The sequence below is a fragment of the Lemur catta genome, chromosome 1, assembly GCF_020740605.2.
Source record: "Lemur catta isolate mLemCat1 chromosome 1, mLemCat1.pri, whole genome shotgun sequence".
Classification (NCBI taxonomy): Eukaryota; Metazoa; Chordata; class Mammalia; order Primates; family Lemuridae; genus Lemur; species Lemur catta.
The window spans coordinates 36,517,468-36,542,394 of NC_059128.1; the positions used below are offsets into that span (position 1 = coordinate 36,517,468).

At 33.0% G+C, this 24,927-nt stretch overlaps 1 protein-coding gene across 1 annotated transcript in view; it reads right to left on the reverse strand.

Annotated features, from left to right (window-relative positions):
- The window catches only part of MNAT1 (MNAT1 component of CDK activating kinase), a 194,441-nt gene that overhangs the window by 105,739 nt on the left and 63,775 nt on the right, over positions 1-24,927 (reverse strand). Inside the window, exons 5-6 of the mRNA XM_045566155.1 lie at positions 22,702-22,842; positions 16,973-17,098 (exon numbers count right to left, since the gene is read on the reverse strand). Coding sequence (XP_045422111.1) covers positions 16,973-17,098; positions 22,702-22,842 — 267 coding nt within the window. The remainder of the gene's footprint in view (positions 1-16,972; positions 17,099-22,701; positions 22,843-24,927) is intronic.

Sequence of the window (24,927 nt, forward strand, 5' to 3'; positions counted from 1 at the left end):
TTGATTAAAATTAGACGGATTTTTGGATAAGATTTTAATAAAATTAGATTTACTATTACTACACTAATGCAAAAGTAAAATTTGGTTTTCTCTTTTAAACAAGATTTTCATATACTATGAATGGAAACAGCAAAAATTTTTTATTCGCCTTTTAAATAAACTGCAAAAAAAGGTCGGAGGGAGAGACAGATTAAGTTTGCTTCTTTATTAACTTGTCTTTCAGTTTATCTATATTAGGTCTTATGATTGGGAAACTCAGTTTACTCTCTATCAAAGAGTAAAGTTTTTGCTTTTTAAATCTTTGAATTATCAGCTCAAATAATTGAATGACCATAATTTTATAGTAACTGGTGATCCTGTTTTATGTCAAGTGTTTTATGACAGCAAGTGTTTTAAGCCTTTGATATTTGACAAACTTTCCAAAATCAAAATTCTAAATCCAGTCTTTTTGACCTCAAATTAGCTTTTTAAATATTAGGGCCACTGAAAGTCTAAGAGAGACACATTAGGTTTACTCGGTTAAAACCATACAGGAAACATTGTTAAATATGAAATGATGTTTAACTTTCTTTGAGTTGTATTCATATAAACATGTTATTAATATATGTTGCAATACTGTATTTAGATTCCTATAATTCTGATATGTTTTGGTATATGTTCTCAGTAATAATTATGGTTATTATGTTTAATTATTGTATGCCACAAAAATAACCAACTTTCTTTGTCAATTGTCTCTTTAACCATCATTATTTTAAAACTTTTGTCATCCACTATTATTATTTTACTTTGATTCTTCACAAAAAGGAGTCTTTTAACTGGCTAAAGTCCAAAGTTTGCTTCATAAAGGAAACTCATGGAAAGGACTAACAAGTTCTCTTGAATATAGGTTTCTGATAACTTTGGAGATTATATACCATTGGACTAAAACAAAACAAACTTCTAAGATTTTAATTAAAAAGCTGATGTGTCCATGAGTATTGCTAACTCAACCTCGAACAGAATAGAAATTAATTACGTGGAACTGAACTAATATTTTTATTACTTTTTGTGTGAAACATTACTGATTCCTTTAGGGTTTTCTTTCTGAAAAGTCAAGAAAATTTTTTTTCCTCCTTTCGAGGTATTTATAGCTTACAATAAAGTATATATTTGTAAGCAAAATTTAAAGCATTTATTTTTCTCTCTACTTGATTTCTCCAGAATTTTAAAGCTATCTGTATTATTAATTTATGTCAATATATTATAGTTATTAGCATAAGTTCAATAAGAATCTGTTTTCTTCTATAAGCGGAAACAATGAAACACACTGGTTATTTTACCAAGACTATTTGACTGGAATGGCATTTTTTCAGAGGTGCCCAAACTGCGTTAAGGAATTAAGGTTGACTTTATAAGGCCAATAAAAAGCCCTTTGGAAAATCTGGCCAGGTACCCCATCTATAACATTTCCTGATCTGTGGTTAAGTAAAGAATGTCACTTTTTGACAAGTCCAGGAATCCCAAGTTACTTTGGGACCTTGAGAAAAGAGGAATTTACCCAATTCATACAGGTATCTAAAGGCACAGATAAATCCTTGGCTCAACTTTCAAGTTGAGGCTTTCAAGTCTAATTTGAGAGTCCTTATGAAAAAGTTCCCACAAAGCCAATCTTAAAAAAGAAAAGCCTTTATGGTCCATAATTATTCTTACTACACTTTCTGCAAATATTCAGGCTAAGTATAATGAGACTAAAGTTTATTTTTACAAGTAAATAGGTGCTTCTATGATCTGTCTTTAATAAAAATGGGAAACTAGAGAAAAAAATATGTTTCAGAAAAAAGACACTATAGTCCACCTGTTATTAGATTCTATCCTTGTCCACTATTTTTGAGTTTTTGTAATTTGCCTACAATTTGGACTGCATCTTGAATTCTTTCCTGGCTACAAGTCTCTGGATAATGTTTTCAAATTTTTCTGACCTGGACTCCATGAAATTGCCACCCTCTTTTCCTGAGGCCCTACAAGCATGCCTTGGGCCATACCAACTGGGAGTGGGGAGGACAATCTGCCAGATTACTACTGCCTACCTTCTACTTTAACTGAAGATGCTTTGAGGTTAATAATCCAGACACTTCAGCTATATGCTCTCTAGACCCTAAGGAAACTGCTTTATGAACTGTTCCAAATATTAACACTTGTTTTTCTTCTGTTTGAAAACTAGTCTGTAATGCCACCTCCTGAAATTAGATACAGCCGTTTAACTAAACTAATCTATTCACTGGAGTAAGAGACTGACCAAAAGATTATCCTATTATATAGGATAATACATTTAAATTTGCTCCAATTTGGTTTTTTCCCCCACTCCTTAGTCCAAAGATAACGGCTTGGCTTTTAATAGGTAAAACCTTTCAATTTCAAAGTGAGGACTGAAAAAAATTAGAAACATTTTACCCCAAAATATATTTCTTTGACATATTTTAGGATGGCTGCCACAGAAATAACACTGCAAATCTATCTTTTGTGTGTGTGGTTGGGGACAGCTTTACAGCTATAGAGAATCTCCATTAATACAGTCAGTCTCCACTCCCTTTCCCATAGACTTAAGAGGGTTGCCAGGAAGATACCAGGACACCTGGTAGCAAAGCTTGCTGGGAATACTAATCCCTAACTACAGAGTATGTGCCAACAGAGACTTGATTTAAAAATCTGTCTATGACTCTAGGGACTGCTCACAGAAGAAACTGCAAAGAGCCTTAGGGCTCAACAAAGATCCTTCACTTCTCTAGCCCAGGTAGTCCTAGATAATCGGGTAGTGCTAGAGTTTCTGTTGGCTTAACAAGGCGGAGTGTATTTGATATTAAACACTACCTGCTGAATCTATATAAATACCTCAGGAAACATGGAAACCCAAATGTAAAAAGTTTCCCAACAAGCTATGTGGCTACAACAGGGCTCTGTTAGTGACCTCATGCCTAATTGGTTTTGGGGGTTATTCACTTGGATTCTCCAGGACTTCAGATCAGCTCTGCAAGAACTCCTGAAGCTAGGAGTCTCACTTCATATCCTAGGGCTTGTTACCTATCTTACAATCTGCTGTTCATGTAAATACTATGCTAAGACTGTAAATAAATGTACTAATGTTCTTTTCATGCAAACCTTAGGTCTGCAACTGTGCACTTGTGAATACTTGGAGACAAGTGCAGAATTATTTCATTCCTCTTATCCTGGGCTCAATCTCAACATGCCCCTTGTCAGCAGGAAGAAGCCAGATCAGTAGTCTACCCTTTCCCATCTCATTAGGCCGCACCTCAGGAATGAGGCAGGATAAAGCCCGCAGGAACCGAAACCACCCTTTATAAAATTAATAAAGGGCCACAAGGTGGGAACTGGGGTAGGAGTCTGAACTCTGCAAAGGTACAGGTGTAGGTAAAATATATGTATAACCAGCCACTGTCCTCTAGTTTGCTTTCTTATAATTGCTATTCTGCAGTCACATAGCTGATGGTCATAAAGATTCTTAACTTTCTTAATTACTCCCATAGATAACATCACCCTTGTGAAACCTAAGGCTAGTTTTTGAGATATCTCCCAGGCCCTGCATTCCAGTGGATTGGCTGACCCACCCAGACGTGTGACCCAGACCAGTGGCCCATACCAAGGAATTGACTCAACTGGTCTTGCGACCCCCATCTAGGAACAGACTCAGTACAAGAAGATAATTTCTACACCCCTATGGTTCTACCATGAACCCAGACAATCAGTAGACTCAACTGCCTAGCCTGTACCTGCCAAACTATCTTTAAAAACACTTTTTCCCAAATTCTCAGAAAGATGGATTTAGGAACTTTCTCCCATCTCCCCACCTGGCACCTGTGATATTAAGTTCTTTCTCTGCCGTAACCCTTGCTGTCTCAGTGTATTGGCTTCCTCTTGAGCAGTGGGCAATGAACTTGGCAAGGCTATAACAATAATGTTCAGAGACTGATTGAAACACATCTTCTTTGTTTTAATTTTTAATTATTATGGTTATATAACAGTTAAAACACATCTTTTTTCCTTTTCCCACTTATAAAATTGCCATATCCTCAAGGCCAATAGCTAACATTGCCTTGCAAATATGAATGGTACTTGCTAAAACCCTACTGATAATCTGATTGGAATCTGATAAAGATATCTATAAGCCTGAAAAATATGCCTCATTACATTAAGCAATACAGATAAAGTGTGTGGGATACTTTGTAGAAAAATATTTCTTGAATTAATTTAAGCAGAAAACCATTATTTCTGCATTCCAGGCTAAGACTATTTCCACATTTTCAAGAATCTGTAAGTCTTCCAGAATGGAACTAAAAGAGTCAAAGCATCCCCCTATTCATAGAATACTGATTTTACCTTGTCCCTATTACAATCAAAGTAACTGACATAATTCACAATTTACCTTGTGTCTCTATTACAATCAAGGCAACAGAATAATTCTCATTCTTATTATTTCTGCTCATGCTCATGTCCAGACAGATCATCAAACAAGTTTACTAGAATAAATTCAACCACTGCTATAAATTCTGAAGTTAACAGTTTGACCATTAACAATTTTTCTTCACCATGTCAAGGTATAAGAAAGAACATTACATAAAGCTCATAGTGTATAATTAGTTATTTGTGAATTTTCCAAACTGCTGACACTAAATATTTCAGTTTTTTTCACTTATATATCCATAGTACAATTGAAATGTTACCTAGAAATATGGAAATATATAATAAAGGGTTTTAAAGGCATTGGGGGTTGTGATACTGTGATTTATAACAAATATAAATTTCGTCTTTGTCCCATTTGCTGGTACACATCTCCTTAAAACTCTTGGAGTCTCCAAAATAATAACTGTCTTTTTATATGCTAATAAGATGATTGGGGCTCCTGGATAGCCTCAGGATAGGGGCTGGTTGCCAGGGGAACCAACTAAGTGATTAGAGAGTTGGGAACTTTCAGTCCCACCCACTCAACCTCTGAGGAGAGGTAAGGAGCTGAAGATTGAGTTGATCACCAAAGGCTAACAATTTAAACAATCATGCCTACAGTAATGAAGTCTCCTCCATAAAAACCAAAAAGGGCAGGGTTTGGAGAGATTCCCGGTTGCTGAACACAAGGATGTGGCTAGATAGTGGCCCACCCTGAGGGCATGGAAGCTTCATGCCCCTTCCCACGTACCTCACCCTATGCATCAGTTCTATCTGGCTGTTCATCTATATCATTTATAATAAACTGGTAAACATAAGTGTTTCCCTGAGTTCTGTGAGCTAGCAAATAAGTGAACCAGAGGAAGGGGTTGTGCGAACCTCCAATTTATAGCCAGTCAGTCAAAAGCACAGGCAACAACCTGGGGCTTCTGACTGGTGTCTGAAGTTGGGGGCAGTCGTGTGGGACTGAACCTGTAACCTTGTGGGTTCATTCTATACTAACTCCAGCTAGTGTCAAAATTGAGTTAAATTGTAGGATACCCAGTCAGTGTCTGCTAGAGAACTGCTTGGTATGTGGGGAGAAAAACTCCATAAGTTTTGATGACCGGAAGTGTTTGTGTTGAGTGCTGGTAGTAAGAGAAAAATAGTTGCCTTTTTCCTATCATATAGGAGTCTACTATAGATAAAATATCTTGTTTAAAAAAAAATAAATGGTATAAAATTAATGTCTATAAGTCACAAACCTTACCTAGTCACAATTCACTGATTTGTTACAGTTTTTACTTAGATCTGTACCTATTTATACTCAGTAATATTTACAATGGGCCAGGCATCCTAAGAGTTTTATATAACTACTATACAACATACTCAACAACTCTAGGTATAATGACTTTCCTAAGAATAAATTAAGCTTTAACGAGGTTGATTTGCCCAAGGCCATATAATTAGTATATATGAAGTATAGAAGCCACAACTCAAACCTCTTATAATATGATGAGAGTAGAGTGTAAGTAGTACTACTTACAAGATGAGAGTCTCAAAAGACTTTGATTTGCTACCTAAATAACTCTAATATCACTTGCATTCTCATAAGACTTGAGAAAGTCTCAAAAGACTTTGATTCGCTACATAAGTGCAAATTATATATTTAAAATCAAATTAATAATATTTGGTCAAGTTTTATTTTTTGTTTTGCAAGCAAAACAACAAAGCACCTAAGCTGTTTGCCACAAACTTATATAGTTTTATAGTATATAACTGACTGCTCAATATAATTTTTATTTTCTTATTTCAGATACAAATGGGCATTGGTCCCCCCCCCCAGGATATTACGAGGGTACAAACATTTTGGTGACATTTTATGACTTTGCCTCACCCAAGCAAGGATTAGAGGCATGCCCTTCCCCTCTACAAAGCTTACCACGTCCACTGGTTGTGAGTTTACTCCTCTCACCCAGACCCCTTAATCCCTAGAGAATATTACTACTTTGTGAGCACCACAGTGTTGAGCAGTTAGTGTCAATTTGATGGTGAGTACATGTGGAGCCTATTCTTCCGTTCTTGTAATACCCCACTTCAGAGGATGGGCTCAAGCTCTATCCAGGAAAATATAAGAGGTGCTAGATCACCGTCATTTCTTATAATTGAGTAATATTCCATTGTATACATATACCAAATTTTAATAATCCACTCATGAATTGAGAGGCACTTGAGTTGTTTCCACATCCTTGCAATAGTGAATTGTGCTGCCATAAACATTCGGGTGCAGATGTCTTTATTACAGAATGTCTTTTGCTCTTTGGAGTAGATGCCCAATAGTGCTATTACTGGATCGAATGGTATTGGGTATTGGTTTTTTATAATACATTTTAACAAAGAGTTAAATCTGTCAGTGAGTTCAGAGGAATATGCAATGCTTGAAGCAAACAGCTAAATACTATTTGTTATACTCAGAAAAGCCAATTTATATCACAAACAAGCACTCTGTTCCCTTCTGACTCATCCATAGATAACATAAAAGAAAAATTTTAAAACATTAGGATTAAAATACTCAAAACACTTTTTCCCTTTGGTAATGTCTGTCATGCTTCCCCAGACTACTCCCCAATAACAAAAATTATACTTAAAAGACAAAGAACCAAAAGTTATACTTACAAATAATTCTTACATTATCTTTGTGACAACTATTAGGTTATCTTTGTAACTAAGTTTATTTCCAATTTGCATATAAACAAAGTAGAGTGAAGTTTAGAACACCATGCCATCTGAAGAAGCACCAGATTCTCAGCCTTAGAGCCTCACTCCTAATTTTATGAGATGACCAATGTGCCTTTGCTTGCTTCCAAAAGACTTAAGATTTACTTACTCATGAGTCTTGTTGTATGGATAATTAGTAACACAAATCATCTAGTAATGAATAAGGAAAAAAAAAGCTTTTTTGAGGACTATTCACTGGCTCAAATAAGAATGATGTAATCAAGAACAGTAACCATATCTATATGTTAAGGAAATAATTAGGATTATTTGAAAAATGATGAAGAAACAGAAGACTAGGTAATTATATTGCTGGGATTTGAAACAATTAGCTTAAAATAACTAACACCTGACTGAGAAAGTTGCAGCACTCACTTATAAGAGTTCAAAAGCTATCACTACACAGAAGGCCCACATATGTATAAAATGAAGTTTCTCTTATTCACACATAAACCAGTGATGAAGTAGAACTCTCTCAGATATTGAAATCACAAATATATATATAATTTTTCTAAGACTCTACCCCTTATATTTCCCCATCCCTGAGAGGTGTTTTTTTTTGTTTGTTTGTTTTTTGTTTTTTAAAGAGATGGTTCAAGTGAACCTCCCACATTGGTCTTCCAAAGCGATGAGATTACAGGCATGAGCCATATCATCCAGCCCCACTGAGGGTTTGATTCCTAGGAAATATACTTCAAGAAATGCATATGGCACAACCAATGTGAATATTTCTAACTAAAATATGTTCACTGACTGCCTCAACTCTACATATGTGAATATATAATGATTAAATCTTGATTTCTTAATCATTACTTTATGCTCATTTTTAACTCCTCATCTTTCTCTAGGTTTATTAATTAAAATTCAGTCTTTTCAGTCACATCTCAAAGGATCTATTTCCAAAAACCTTAATCATATTTATATGGCTTTATTTTTTTACCCTCTCCAAGTTGAGCATAACTAACTTCATCTGTTGTGTCTGACTTTAAGTAGAGCAGATCAAGAAAAGAAAGTCATTGTGCTGACTCCTGCCCCTTAGATTACCCAGTCCATATAATCAGCCCACTATTTGAAGCAATAGCTCAAATCTTCTTCAAATCAGAGGACACCTGAATCAGAATGTATAAGTTTATTTTTTAATATTTTTATTAATTAAACAATATAACAGAGAATGAGTTTCAATTTCATCTTTTAAATGTGATCTAACTTCTCTGAGACTCAGTTTTCACACTTGCAAGAATAGCAATACTATCTATTTCATGGAGATATAAAAACAAAAAGTAACACTTATTAAAAAGAACTATTATAGGTCACAAATTCTTAAGCAGTGTTTGTATCTTTGTGTAACCAGCACCTAGGCTGTGTCGTTATAATAGACATTCAGTAACAATTTGTCCAACAAAATCAGCCCCTGTGATATAGGCACTCAATGAATGTTACTTTTCATCCTTCACTTTAGGATTGATTTTTCCAAACAGTAAAAAATACTTAACTTCATAAACATTTAGATTTTCATCTACATTCTGTATCAGTCTCCACATTTGGTAAATAATAGACACTAATAAATTCACATAAATACTATGCCATTCTAAATTTTTGCCTTGCCCTGAACCAAGTGCTGAATATTATTTTAATTAGTATTCCATCACATCCTTAAGTTATATGAATCTCAATATGCATTAATTGGATCTCCTATCTCACACCATATACACACCCCCGCCCCCCACAAAATCAATTCCAGGGAGATAACAGAAAAGTAAAACAATAAACACACCCTTGAGAGAATGGGAAAAAAAACAGTCACACAGTGACAAAAGTTAGTTGTAACATATATGACCAACAAGAGGCTTAGATCCAGACCATATAAAGAACTCATACATATAATCAAGAGTCTTGAACAGGCATGTCACAAAATAGCATAGCCAGTGTTCAATCTCATTAGTGATGACTGAAAGAAAATGCAGATTAAAATCACAATATACCATTAAATAAGCACTAGAATGGCTAAACTAGAAAAGATAGAAAATCACAAGTGTCAGTAACAATGTGGAATAACAAGAACTCTTGCACACTGTTGGTAGAAGAACAAGAAGTAAAAACCACTCTGGAAAACAATTTGGCATTATCCCCTAAAGTGAACATACATATTCACTATAACCCAGTAACTCTATTCTTAGGTAAATAACCACCAAAAATGTGCATATATAGCACCAAGAAACATGCACAAAAATGTTCATTGTAGCATTATTCATAATACCAAAAACTCAAAAGAATCCAAATGTCAATGAATGTTAGAATGGATAAATATATTCCTCCAACAGAACATTATCCCGCAATGAAAATGAAAGAACTATAGCTATATACAAAAATATGGATGGATCTCACAACTGTAACATTGACAGGCAAAACAATAATCAGGTTATACATGTATACATGCTTAGATGTTAGAGCTGTTTATAAGAGCAAGAAGGTGACTACTTTTGAGAAAAGAAATGGAGTTTTGACCAGGTATGAGGGGGCATGAAGAGGGCTTTCAGAGTGCTAACAATATTTTTTTAACCTGAATGATGCTTACACAGATGTTTATGTTGTGATAATTCATTGGGCTGTATGGTTGGTTCTGTACATTTTTGTGTATGTACATTACATCTCACAAAAGATTATGAGAGAGGAAGAGAAGGAAAAATAATAATAAGGGCACAACACTATTTGGAAAGATTTCAATGTACAGTTATGTGCTCCAGACAAAAGTTTCAGTCAATGACAGTGGTCCCATAAGATTATAACATCATATTTTTACTCTACCTTTTCTATGTTTAAATATAAAAACACCATTGTGTTACGATTGCCTACAGCACTTAGTATAGTAACATGATCTACAAGTTTGTAGCCTAGGAGCAATAGGCGATCCCATATAGCCTATGTGTGTAGTAGGCTATACCATCTAGGTATGTGTAAGTACACTCTACGATGTTTGCACGATGAAATTGTCAAACAATGCATTTCTCAGAACATATCCTGATCATTGATTGATGTATGACTGTATCAAATTAAATGCAATGGTCAAAAGAAATATTCATGGCAACTAAGTACATATTAAGTATGCTAACTTAATTAATCATCAGGGAAATGCAAATTAAAACCATAATGAGATATCACCACTCATCTGTTCAGAATGACTTAAAAATTTTTAAAAGCTCACAATACTGAATGCTGGCAAGGATGCAGAGCAACTGGAACACTCATACAATGCTGGTGGGAATGCAAAATCATATAGCTACTTTGGAAAACAGTGTGGTAGTTTCTTACAAAGCTAAACACATCCTTACCATATAACTCAGCAATCCCAATCTTAGTATTCAGACGATGAAATTTATGTACAAACACACACACACACCTGTATGCAAATATATATAGCAGCTTCATTCAGAATCATAAAAAACAACCTAAAAACAACCCAAATGTCCTTCAATCAATGAATAGATAAAGAAACTGGTATATTTATGTAATAGTATATTACTCAGCAAAATGGAACAAACTATTGGCACATGCAACAACATGGATAAATCTCAAATGTATTTTGTTAAGCTAACAAAGCTAGACCTAAAAGGCTACACATACACAATGTATGGTTCTACTTATATGACATTCTAGAAAAGCCAAAACAACAGAAATAAAGAGCAAATCACCAGTTGCCAGTGGTTGGAGGTACAGGATTGACTATGAAAAAGCAGCACAAGAGAATTTTGAGGAGAGATGGAATTGCTCTGTATTATGATTGTCATGGTGGACATACAACTCTATGCATTTGTTAAAGCCCTACATATCACAAAGAATGAATTAACAACCAAAGATTTATAGAAGTATCTAAATACGAAATTTATCATAAAAACCTCTCGGATTCAAGAATATTAAAAATATATATTACCTAATTATATAACATAAAGAAATTATAAAATAATTCACTTAGATACCTAACTATAAAAAATAATAATTCACATTACTGGTAAAATTAGTTATTAATTACTACTATTTACCACATGGCTATTAGGCACTTGGCTTAACATTTTATGGGTATATTTCAATCCTCTGAATAATCATATGAAGTTAAAATTTCTCAACTTCACAAATGAGAAAACAAACTCAAAAAGTAAAGTAATATCTTACCCATGTATACACATCTAGTAAGGGTAATGGTGGGATTTAATCCCATTGTATTTGAGTTTTCCCATGATCATTTTTTTCCTCTATGCTATACTGCCTCTTAATTCAAAAGCACTGGTAATTCCTTAAGGAGTAGTGTTTTTCTTTACATTATTTGAGGATGTGTTAATACTTCTTACATTTATTAGTTTGAAATGGATCGTGAATATTTTATATTTTTTGAGTACCCACATAGCCATGATCATATGTGAGTTAAAATATGCAGCCTCAAAAGATGTTTGCAATTTAATAGCTGGCACACATATGACAAACAAGGCAGGCAATTTTAAAATTCAAAAAAAGTAGTTAGATGGACAGTTGGGGAGAGAAATGAAGAGATAAATGAAAAGAAAAAGAAAAACGTTCATTATATTTACAGATCATATCTTGGCATTTTTATATTTTAAGGGCCTTTTTCCTCACAATTTCATATAAACAGTAACTTCTTAGTTCCAAAGGTAATATGCCGAAGACAGAAAATTAAAGTAATAGAAGTCTTAAATGTCATTCAGAAGAACATAAAGGCAATATACAGAAATAATTTTTTTCCTCTGTAAATCGATTTGCCTTGCGGCAGATATTAAACATTATTAAAAACAAATAAACTCATAGTAAGATACAGCTTCAGGCAAAAAAGGAAATCTGTATAGCACATTCCACTTCCTGAATACCCACGCAAAAGTAATCAGATAAAAAGTGAGCACTCCTGCTAACAAGCTCTCATAGGAATTCAGGGACAACTAAAGGCACCGTGCACTGAGTAGTGAGATTCTCAGTTCTAGAATTTGATCCCTTTGTCCATCTTCAAGGTTGCTGACCTTAGAGCCAGGGTGCAAGACCCATCTGCTCATTCAAATCTTTCCTTAAAAGGCAAAGTAGAGGGAGGTTTATTAAATTTGCTCCAAGATAAGCTGAGATGAAAACCTCTTCTTTTATTAAAAGGTACGCTGCTGAAGCAACTTCACCACTGTGGATGTTTCCTAATCTCCTCAAGGAAGTAAATTTGCAAAGGCAGAATGTTTTGCTCATGTCATGCGCTTGTTAACAAATTTTTTAATGATTGTTCCTCAAAAATTTTTAAAGTAGGATTTCAAACAATTCCATTTTTAAATAAAAAGAACATTCCAAAACAGAGAAGACCACCAACAACTACTTTGCCAAGGTGAAAGAAGGATGTAGATCTGATGCTGCCTCTATTTAGGCCACAAGAAAAGCACTAGGCTACCTAAGAGGTCTACCCAAAAGATTATATGAATTTCAACATTTACCACTGGCAAGAATGAAGAGATAAGAACACAGAAAAGGATGAATACATGAACTGTAATTCTTATTGGTAATGGGATGTGAAAATGTGATGGAAATTTAGACATATCTATAAAAACAATGACTTTTTTATTTTTTATTTTGGTTGTACACTACATCAAATCCTTCTTGACCCAAATGAGAGACTCTCAAGGGCAAAGTAGAATGCTGCAAAGTTAAGAAAAATAAAGAGAACAATAATTTATTCAAAAATTTTTCACCATATACCCACTAACTACACAGTATGGCAGTTAGGTCCCATAAGAACACATAAAATTCTCTTACAGAACACACTCTGTCCTGAAGAAAGCTCATCTAAACTGAGACAAACATGGAAAATAATCAACTGCAATACAAAGCAGGAGCTACAATATATAACAAAGGTATACACAAACTCCTAGCGAGGGCATCAGAATACATAATTAAATTCCACACAATAGAAGGCCTCATAGAAATCATATTTAGCCAGTGCCATAAATTATAATTAGAGTTTTCATAAGTACAGTATATTCCATTCTAAGCAGAATAAACGCCATAAATAAAGGCACAGAAGCTTGAAAGTACTTTAGGATCTTCAGACAATTCAATGTGAGCCTAACATGTAAGATTCATTCACTCATCCAAAAATATTTAATAAAAATCTACCATGTATCATCATTAAATAGGTGCTGGAGACAAACCTCCTACTAGGATCAGAGTTTATAATCTAGTGGTAAGATAAACATTAAACAATGTACCCATAAAACATTTTCCGATAGTGATGTATGTTAAAAGGGGTTGAAAAGCATAATATTATATAATAGGGGTAGGGATGGGAGTGGGAGAAAGATACTTTAGATAGGATGGTCAAAAGGTCAGTGTGAATTGAGTATACTGAGCAAGAGAAAGAAGGGAAAGTATTCTCTCAACAGTGTCTTTTGTCTCTTTATTGGACACAGTGTTTCTTACCTTTGGCCTTTTGTTATTTGCTCTTTTCTCTGCTTGGATTTTTGCATTGCTAACTCCTTTTCACTGTTCACTTCTTCATACAAATGTCACTTTCTCAAAGATGAGAAAGTAGATGGTTAGTATTCTGGATTTTATTCTAAGTGTATTGGGAAGACATTGGAAGATATTAAGCAAGTAAGTAATGGTCCGATTTTTTTTAATGTTATTTATTCCATCATCTACTCATCTGGAGAATGAACCAAAAGGCTTATGGAATAGATTACAGGGTACACAGATGAACAGAGACCAGATGGAAGTTTGCTGCAGTAGCCCAGGAGAGAAATTATAGCAACTAGCCTGGGATGATAGAGATGAAGAGAAGTGGGTGAATTCAAGAGAAATTTTGGAGGTAAAGCCAACTTAATACCAAATTATCTAGATTTTAAAATTCTATAGTCAGCAACTGAAAAAAAACTGTTGTAAAAGACTTAAGATGAGTTATTGTGTTTTCTACTTCTACAGTAAGCCAGATTTTTTAAAATATTAATATTCTATATGCCATAAAAGGTAGAGAACTGGAAAACAGGAGCAACTGCTACACATTTGCTAAAAGGAAAACAATATTATATCACAAGCAACAATAAATGTACAGTAATTATGACTTTATCCACTGAGGCCAGAGGAAAGAAACAGTCTTTTGTCTTTTAAAATTAGACTATTGTCTTTTATTAGAAATATACTTCGATAATGTTTTGAGATACTCATTCTTACATTCCCACTATGCTGAATTTGTAATAGGGAATACATTTCTGAGGTGTATAGCTACACTATATAGCTACATCTGAATATTAGATGTAGATTTTCTTTCCTGAAAATCACTGATGTGACTGGTCATTTGGTTAACTTTTGCCACTTCAGTACTGCATGTCATTAACACTGGCTTGGAAATACTCACAGGCACACAATGATAAAAGTCAACCAAAAATTCTGCAAATTCCATCATCTTGAGCTTTAAAATGCCAGAGGAAAAAAAGGGAAAATTCAATTCTTAATTCTACAAGTTCTTACATAGTTTATTAGATAATCTGACTAATAATGACAAAAGCAAAGTATAGCTTGGTTATAAGTAGCTTCCTGCTGTCTCTAGAATTTACCTCAAAGAAGATACTTTTCAAGAGAGTAACGAAGGCTGAGCACAGTGGCTCACACCTGTAATCCTAGCACTTTGGGAGGTATGGGTGGGAGGATCACTTGAGGCCAGGAGTTTGAGACCAGCCTGCACAACACAGGGAGACTAACCTAAGAAATAAAAAAAATTTTTTCATTCACCACAATGTCAAAATTGCTGATACTTGCATTATCATTCTTTAAGGAATTCATTTAGTGATTACTTTATAATCACTCTGGTATAACTCTAACCAACTATCTATTCATTTATTCATCCATCCATTCATCCATCCAATTATCTACCTTCCAGCCAAGATTTATGGAAAGCCTGTTAGGTGGCAACCCTAGGCACCCTTACAGATTCTTTATAGATTGCTAAAGAGAGGCAGAAAGGTGAACTGATAATTATAATGCAATAATTGTAAGCCTTAGTATAAAGGAATGCTCAAAGGTTAATAATATCAGGACAATGGTAGCATGGGAAAGAAAGATACAGAGAATATACCTTAGCATAAAAGATTAAATAAGAAATGCTCTTTTCTAAACTTGACAATACCTAATATTAAATTAGACACTATAATCATTTCACAATAAACTATGAACCTGAAAGTTTTGATTTGTTTAGTTTTATATTTTAAAAAGAAAAATTAAATAAAAAATAGAAAACCTAAAAATTTTGGACAGCATTTATTTAGAATTATTGTATTACAAAATATTCAAACTGCTTCCTTCCATTGGGAATTAGCAGCAGCTGCAAAATGCTCAATAATTTTTACTTCTTATTTACTAAACACTGTCAGATAACATCTAAGGCATACATAATTTAATCCCCAGTGCAATCCTATGAGCTGAGAAATAACCCTATTTTATAGATGAAAATAATGAAAATAGGTAACTTGTTCAAGGCTACAAGACAAATTTTTCCTCTAACTTTACAATTGGTTATGTTAGAGGCAAATTTTGAATGTGGGTCTTCTGACTCCAATTCCAATGCTGTTTTCATTATACATAGTTATAGAATATAAAGATTTATGGAACAAATTAGTATAGTTATCTGTGTTATCAATTCATATTATTATTAATAACTAGCCTTATTTCTTGAGAGTTTACTAAATGCCAAGCATTATGCTGGATACTTTGTTCACATATTTCATTTAATATCCTCAGCAAGCTTATGAGATAGGTATTATCATCACCATTTTACAGATAAAAAAAGGCTTATTAGAGAGGCTAAGTAATTTGTTTATGTCAAGCAGTTGGCTAAATGGATTAGTTGAGAGTTGAATAGAGTCTGCTTGGCTCCAAATTCCAAATCCTTACCCAGGACTTTATAATGCTGTCACACTTACATTTTTTTAACCATTTAAATGTTTTTATTGATATATAAAAGTTGTACATATTTTTGGGATACATGTGGTATTTTGATACTTTCAGACAATAAGCAATGATCAAATCAGAGTAATTGGAATATCTATCACCTCAAATATTTATCTTTTGTAACCACACTTTTTATACTACTCTAGTGAGACTATTTTAAAATATAATTACTAATTTGGAAGTTATATATTTTAGAGTGGCTGTATCTTAACATGCCAAAGTATATATTTCCTAAACAAAAGAAACAACTTTATGGAAGTATCCAAACAGATCATTGGCTTATAAAATCTTTCCTTTGAAAGCTAAAATAAACAATGAAATATAACAATAAAATATAAAGTAAACAATTTTTAAAACGCAAATTAGACTTAAAACAGTCCAGAAGCTAAAAATGGCTTTCAACTATTTTTTAAAAATATATATGAGACAAAAAAACTGTTTGGAGGGAAATATAAATTGATATATTTGCTTTCCCATTTCATATCTGCAAATAACTACTTTCCTAACAATATTTACGTATTTTCTTCTAAGAAATATTTTCCTACACTATAAGCTTAAAAATTCATGCAGAATAAGAAAAACATACAAACCTAATATCACACACAAGACTGTGTTGTACTTTGCAAATTATTTTTTACTTTTCTCTTTCCTTATACTGCGCATATCTGTATTTCCTGACACCTAGCCTAGATCAGATACTGTTCTTAAATATCTGAACATTTCAGTTCACTGTAGAAATCATATAAAATTATAAATCATAATCCACACAAAAATATTTTTCAAACAAGCAATTAAAAATAAGGCTTACCATTTTGATGCCTGTGGAAAACGTCACTGGTTTTATAGGTTTGGGTTTCTCAATTTGCATTTCTAATTGGGTAGATCTATCTTTATGCTGAGCCAAAAGCAGAGCAACGGGGAGATCAGAACTCTCCTGAAAGAAAAGCTCAAGTTCAATAGGAAACTTAAAAAGGGAACAGTAAAGAGCAACAAAATTTTTATTTTAAGTTATGCCTTTTCAATAAGCATTTGATGTCAAACGAAAAATTCACTTTATGAAGAATACTTTACAAAAAAATATTAACATTCCATAATAAGAAAAGCCTGTTGTAGACTCATATATTAAAATAACCTGCAAACAAGTATTTTTAAAAAATTCACATTAAAAGATCTTATTTCATCTAGCAAACCAACAATATTTATTAAAACAAAAAAAGCCAATCACAAAAGAGTAGTACAAAATATTATAACTTAGATCAGATGTTTATCTAAGACACATTCTTTTTAGCAATGAATTCAGACCAGTTTGAAATTGTTTCCCATTAGATTTTACCTGAGACCGTTTGGAAATGATCCTTGTTCTGTTTTGTACAATGCAACTATTGTTAAGTACAACCAAAAGTATATTCATTTTCTCCCTTACTAACTTACTTTTGAAAATTAAGTCCAAATTTTTTTAAATTAAGTAATAAAATGATAAACATTTTTAATATCTTATATTGATACTAAATCAAGGCTATTTACACAAATCTGTGCACACACACATTTTAATAACACAAGCAAATAACTGACTAATTCTTATATGTAGACTGTTATTTATCCTGTTTAAGGAGAAATCCTCTTACATGTTTAAAGTGCTGCAGAGCTAAGGTCTAAACTAAATGATATCTGGACCTTTTCCTTTCTGAGTTGTCAGTTAAGTAAGAAACCAGGAACATAAGCAGAGGGAGGTCAGAAGAGAAGGAGATCCATCTCTCTCTCTCTCGCTCTCTCTCTCTCTCTCTCTCTCTCTCTCTCTCTCTCTCTCTCTCACACACACACACACACACACACACAGAAGTACTTTCTATATCTGTAAACAAAGATGAAGGCACAAACATTTCTTTCTCCTATACCAAGGTTATCTGCAAAACAAACATTGTTCAAAGAGGCTATAGAACTTTAAAACAGTGACTACTCAGAATTCAATCCTAAAGAAACTGTTGTTAAAATTTTACAGTAGGAAAGCAAACATATAAGCAGTTTCTAATTTTGCTTGCAAATCTAACAACTTAATAATTTTTTTAGGCAAAAATGTGGTTTATTAACATACTTAAAGGAATTGTTTAAGGTTATAGTGTAGAAGTAATTCAATAAAATACCATGTAATTCAACAGAATTGTCCTAGAATAAAGTTGCACATCAAGACTTAGAAGAACTTTGCAAGAGCAATGTTACACAGATTAAAACCTGGGGCAGACGTAGTGGCTGAAACCTATAATCCAAGCACTTTGGGAGGCGCTGGTGGGAGGATCGCTTGAGCCTAGGAACTCGAGACCAGCCTGAGCAACATAGGAAACTCCATCTCTACAAAAAATAAAAAATTAGCTGGGCGTGGTGGCATGCACCTGTAGACCCAGCTACTCAGGAGGCTAAGGAGGAGGAGGATGGCTTAAGCCCAGTAGTTCAATGCTACAGTGAACTATGATGGCTCCAGTGCACTCCAGCCTGAGCAACACAGCAAGAACTTCTCTCAAATTTAAAAAAAAAAAAAAAAAAGTTTTTTTTAAAAGTAAAAACACAAATATTATTAATAAAATGAAACTTTATTACAGAGACCTGGCTTTAAAAATAACAAAGGAGAATTAGTGAAATATAGTATAGGTATTCTATACTATTCATAGAATACCTTTCATATTCTACAACAAAACACCAGTAATGCATTAGTAACTATATTGCTATGAATCCCTATAGCTGTTCTAGATTTATATTAAGAATTTTATAATAAAATGTAAAATGAGAAAACATTTTAAATGGTCTGTGGCCAAAAATATCTTTTAAATGCTAGTCTATCTTTTCATATGTAGAAACTAACAGAAGAAAAATAAATTTCCTTGGCTAAAAAGTTTAAGCAATGCTTCCCAATTTATACTATAAATGAATTCAAATGTTCTTCCATAACTTATATTTATTCTAAAAGTAAAAGTTCTTATATAAAAGCAAGACAAGGTGTTCACTTCCAAACAGCTGCTAGTCAAGACTTTAGCTTGTTTTAATCTGGCTGCACATTCACATAAAAGAATCTGAATGTTAAAATGTCTGATAAACAGCTGAAATTTAATAAAAATAAACATTCTAGGACTCTAAAATCTAATTTGAATGCTAAGGCATAGAATTTACTTCAAACCTACTTTATTCTATTTTAGCACTCAAAATTTTGAAGCCTAGAAAATTTTGTATTATACTAGAATTAACCTGGCATTCTAACGACAAAAAATAATCTATAGAGTAAAATAAACTATGTGAAACATACATGTCCTGGGGAATTCCTAACATGCAGGTTTAGCCTTTCAAGTTATAATATTTCATTCTTAGCATTACATTTTACCTTGAAAGGTTCCCTAACCTATATTAATTGCCTGAAGGCACACTGTTTAATATTTAAAGAAATTTTAATAAGAACTGCCTGTAATACTCATTAAAAGCTTTATAATGACCATTTTTAAAAGATTACTTTAACTGACTTTAAGCAAGCCATCTGGCAAACAATATTTCTAATAAAAATCACCTACTGCGTTTGACAACAATATTAGCCCATACAAAATTTAAGACATAAACTGAAGAGAATTTTCAAACAGGAATATAAAAAGATTTAATAAGTCAGGACCTGTTTAAAAATCTTTTACCAAACTGTTTTTAAAAATTGAATTTACAGTTAGGATTAAATAAATGGACTTTTTAGCCAACATTATGGTAAATGCTAAGCCATAAACATTAAGACCATAACATTAAAATTCTGTCATATACAGTATAATGTAATGCCAATGCTTTTTTAAAAAGTTAAAAAGTGACTTTTGGCACAAGGACCAAACCCCAAAACAGGAGGAAAAAAATTCTAATAAGTAGTACTTGTATAAATTAGGTCTAGAGGATAATTCTAAGATTTAAGCTTCTAGGCATACATACAAATGCTAACTTGTTTTAATAAAATCTAACATACATAGAAAAAGAAATATAATGTATTCTTTTATTTAGTTAATAAGAGTTTAAGAAGATAAAAAGAAATTTAATGAATTCACTAGTCATAAAAACTAAGACTTTTTATGCTAACATAACAAAAATTTTAATAAAGATTGAAAAATTAATGTAACTAAAAATCTTTAAAAATAAATCTTAAAATGGAAACCAGAAATGCAAACTGCAGTGGTATTCTAAACGAATCTGTTGTAATTAATTGTGCTAACGAATACAGTAAATTACTACGAATTATTTAACCACCATGTTATATGATCTAAACAGTGAAGAAAGTATGTGCAGTAATGACTTGCAGGTGAAGAAAACAGGAAGTGGGAGAAAAACCCACAAAAATCAATATTAACTCCAGATTATACACAATGTAAAACAATGGCAGTTTCACATCTTGCTTCATGCTTCAGTGAATTAAAGGGGAGCTTCATGCCAATAGCTGCTCAATGAGGCAGCAAAACTTAGTACTTTTGATGACTAAAAGGATATGTAAGAATAATTGCTATGCAAAGCTGGCTAACCTCAAAATAATATCTAAAAAGCCTTTTGTATTAGATGTTACGTTAACCCTTTTAACATAAAATGTTAAAAGTTTATTTTTTCCTTATGTCAAAGTTCCATATTTGGAATTAATTCAATTAATTCTATAGAGGAGAATCATTATTCAGAAAGAGTGTGTTCCTCTTTGCATAAAATGATGAGGCAAAGAATCTTTCAATAAAACAATTATTTCAATAAAACAATTATAACACCAATATCTACGAATTCACTCTTTAAAGGTCTATAATATCTCACCATACCCATCTACAAAAATGTAAAACATGATGCATATGTCATTTCAACTGTTAAAGCCAAAACTGCCTCTTTACTATAATAGTTTCAAGAACTAATAAAATTGTTAGAGAAAATATTATTATTCTATTTAACATGTTGCTGTCCTCATTTTTAAAATTAATTTCACATTCCATTCATAGAAAGTAGATAGAGTTTTATGATAAGCATTTTCTATCAAAGCCCTATTAGTCCCTTTACCCTTATTTTTCCTTTACTTACTCACTCACCTCCTTCTAATTTAATCATGCTTTCTCTTTTTATTTCTGGTTAACTAGCTTAAATGCTTTTGGGGGAAAAGCATAGTGGAAAAATACACAGATACACATTTATCCTATCACAAAACAATAATGTATCAACTACACAGGGGAGCTAAGTGTGTTAACACTAAAGAAATGTCTCATGAAAATAAATTACGTAAACAGAAAGGGAAAGGGAAGAATGCAAAAAGACTTTCCTGGAGAGGAAGATTTTCCAGTTTGTGATAACATCAACATCACACAGGTTATAAGCATCAAATAATATGGTAATGAATCCACAATCATAAACCTTAGTTAATATTACTTCTATGTCTAACAACATGGACTACTTAGGGAACTAATTGCTGGAAAATGATAATTTGCAAAATCATTGCCATTTCTTTCAAATATATTATTTTTTCATGCAAAAACATAAAATATGCTTGTGTCACAAAGTAACCAGAGTCACCATAAACTTGGCACAGAGCCAAAATACTTGAACATAAGCGAGTTACTAGAAAACTAGTATTAATCAGGAGAAAAATGCTCCAAAAACGTGTTTCAGTCATTTAACTTAAAAATATATAAATAATCTATTAGCAATATATTGGCTTATCTCAGTTATAATGTTACTCTCTCATCTGAAAATAAAATGAATATTAACAAACATGTTTTAAAAAATAAAAAAGAAATACAAGTAAAAAATACATCAGAACTTCATTTTAACATCATTCTTTGAGGTCCATGAATAGTGCCATGTCCACAAACAATACCATATCTTAGGGGAAATCACTTCAAATCCTTCACAGCAGTTAGCAGGATATAAATAAATAAGTGTAAGGGTAAGACAAATTACAATTAAAGTCATTTTCATAATTCCTATCACTAAACTCACTTTGAGGTACAGAGTGAGTATCAAATGAATTTATATTAATATTATCCCAAGTTCTGGAAAAAAATAATTTTTTTCCAAGCATTTACTATGTGGATTAAAGATGGCCACAATCCTTTCCTTAAGAGGTGGGATCTATATCCATTCTCCTTGAAACTGACTGGACTCTTTTACTAATAAATATGATAGAATTGATGCTGTGCCAGTTTCTCAGCCCAAGTCTTAAAACATTAATAGCTTCTACTTCCTTACTCTTGGAATACTCTCTCTCGTAGCCCTCAGCCACCATGTAAGAAGCCCAACTACACTCTGAGAATACACTGGAGAAGGAGAGAAACCAAAAGATCCACTTGAATTCCTAATCCACAGGATTGTGAGCATAAAAGAATATTGTTTTGGGGGAGTTAACTTCTTATTCAGCAATAGATATAGTGACAGCAACAGATAGCTACAGAACCAGAGCATAAACACCGAAGAAATGCCATTTAAATGCCATTATCCAGCATAATAAATAGGAAAGGTAAACTCTGAAGAATAATTTTTTAAATCACAATCAGCATTAATACATACCAGTTCATCTAAAAAAGCCTGCTTATTTTTCCTTCTTAGAATCTGCTGCAGCTGTTCTTCTTTTTGTATAAATAGTCTTCTCTGTTCATTTTCCTGTCGTTCTACTTCTAAAGCTTCTTCCAACTCCTCCTGTTCCCGAGTCTGAAACAGAAATTTATATATGGCATGGAATAAATTTAGTAACCAAGAACAATCCTGTACCATGTTCTGATAGTTTATTTATTCGAACCCTAAAACACACTAGTCACTTATTGTTTAATAATGCAGCAATTCCACTTTAAGGGAACTAGAATTCATTTTATTTCATATGGACATGTTACTACTAAAGAGAACAAGTGTTCCGTTATACCATACTAATGGAATTTGTGCCATATTAAGGCAACTGGGAACACATTAAGGGAATTTGAGGGATGGGTTTAGAAAGATGACTAGACGCAAGCAAGTAAAGAGATCAACTGGGTTCAAGACTGACAATATGAAGACTAGTTAGAAGAATTTTCAATAACCCAAATAAGAAATGATAAGGGGCTGGGCACGGTGGCTCATGCCTGTAATCCTAGCACTCTGGGAGGCGGAGGCAGGAGGATCACTCGAGGTCAGGAGTTCGAGACCAGCCTGAGCAAGAGCGAGACCCCATCTCTACTGAAAAATACAAATTAACTGGACAACTAAAAATATATACAAAAATTTAGGTGGGCATGGTGGCACACGCCTGTAGTCCAAGCTACTTGGGAGGCTGAGGCAGAAGGATTGCTTGAGCCCAGGAGTTTGAGGTTGCTGTGAGCTAGGCTGACGCCATGGCACTCTAGCCCAGGCAACATGGTGAGCCTCTGTCTCAAAAAAAAAAAAGAAAGAAAGAAAAAAATCATAAGAGATAATAATAGCCTAAGTAGAAAACTGACAAGAGACAAAGATGAACATTATATAATGATAAAAGGATCAACATATAGAAAGATGTAACAATTATGAACATATATGCAACCAACATCAGAGCACCTAAATATATAAACCAAACACTGACAACGAAGAGAGAAATAGACAGCAATACAAAAATAGTAAGAGACTTCAATAACCCACATTCAATAATGAATGAGAAACATCCAGACAGAAGATCAATAAGGAAACAAAGGTCTTGAACACTATTGACCAAATGAACCTAAAAGGTCTATACAGAACATTCCACCCAACAGTAGCAGAATATACATTCTTCTAAAGCACACACAAAACTTTCTCCAGGATAGATCACAAGTTAAGTCACAAAACAAGTCTTAATAAACTTAAGATGATGGAAATTACACCAAGTATCTTTCTTGACTATAATGAAATGAAACCAGAAATCAACAGCAGAAAGAAACTAGAAAATTTATAAATATGTGAAAATTAAATAACACATTCTTGAATAACCATTGGGTTAAGGAAAAAATCAAAAAGGAAATTAGAAAATACCTCAAGACAAACAAAAATACAGCATACCAAAACTTATGAGATACAGAAAATGCAGGAGTAAGACAGAAGTTTATTGTGATAAACACCTACATTAAAAGACAAGAAAGATCTCAAACAACCAACCTAACTTCACATCAAGAAGCTAGAAAAAGAATAACAAAGTAAGCCCAAAGTTGGCAGAATGAAGTAAATAACAAAGATCAGAGCAAAAATGAATGAAATAGAAAATATAAAAACAGGAAAAAAAAATCAACCAAACTAAGAGTTGATTTTCTTGAAAAGAGAAACTAAATTAACAAACTCTTAGCAACACTATGAAAAGACTCAAATAAATAAACAGAAGTGTAAGACGAAACATCACGATGGATGCTAGAAAAATAGAAAGGATCATAAAAACTAGTATGAACACTTACACACCAACAAACTAGTAAACCTAGAAGAAATGGATAAATTCCTAGAAATATACAATCTACCAACACTGAATCATGAAGAAATAGAAAATCTGAAAAGACCTAAAACTAGTATAGAGATTGAATCAGTAATCACACCTTCTAAGAAAAGGCCAGGACCAGATGGCTTCACTGATGAATTCTATCAAACATTTAAAGGAGAATTAAACTTTTCAAACTCTTTAAAAAAACTGAAGAGAAGGGCATTTCCAAACTCTTTTATAAGGCCAGCATTAAAAGCATGATACTAAAACCAGACAAAGATACCACAAGAAAAGAGACTATATATCCCTGATGAACATAAATGCAAATATCCTCAATAAAATACAGC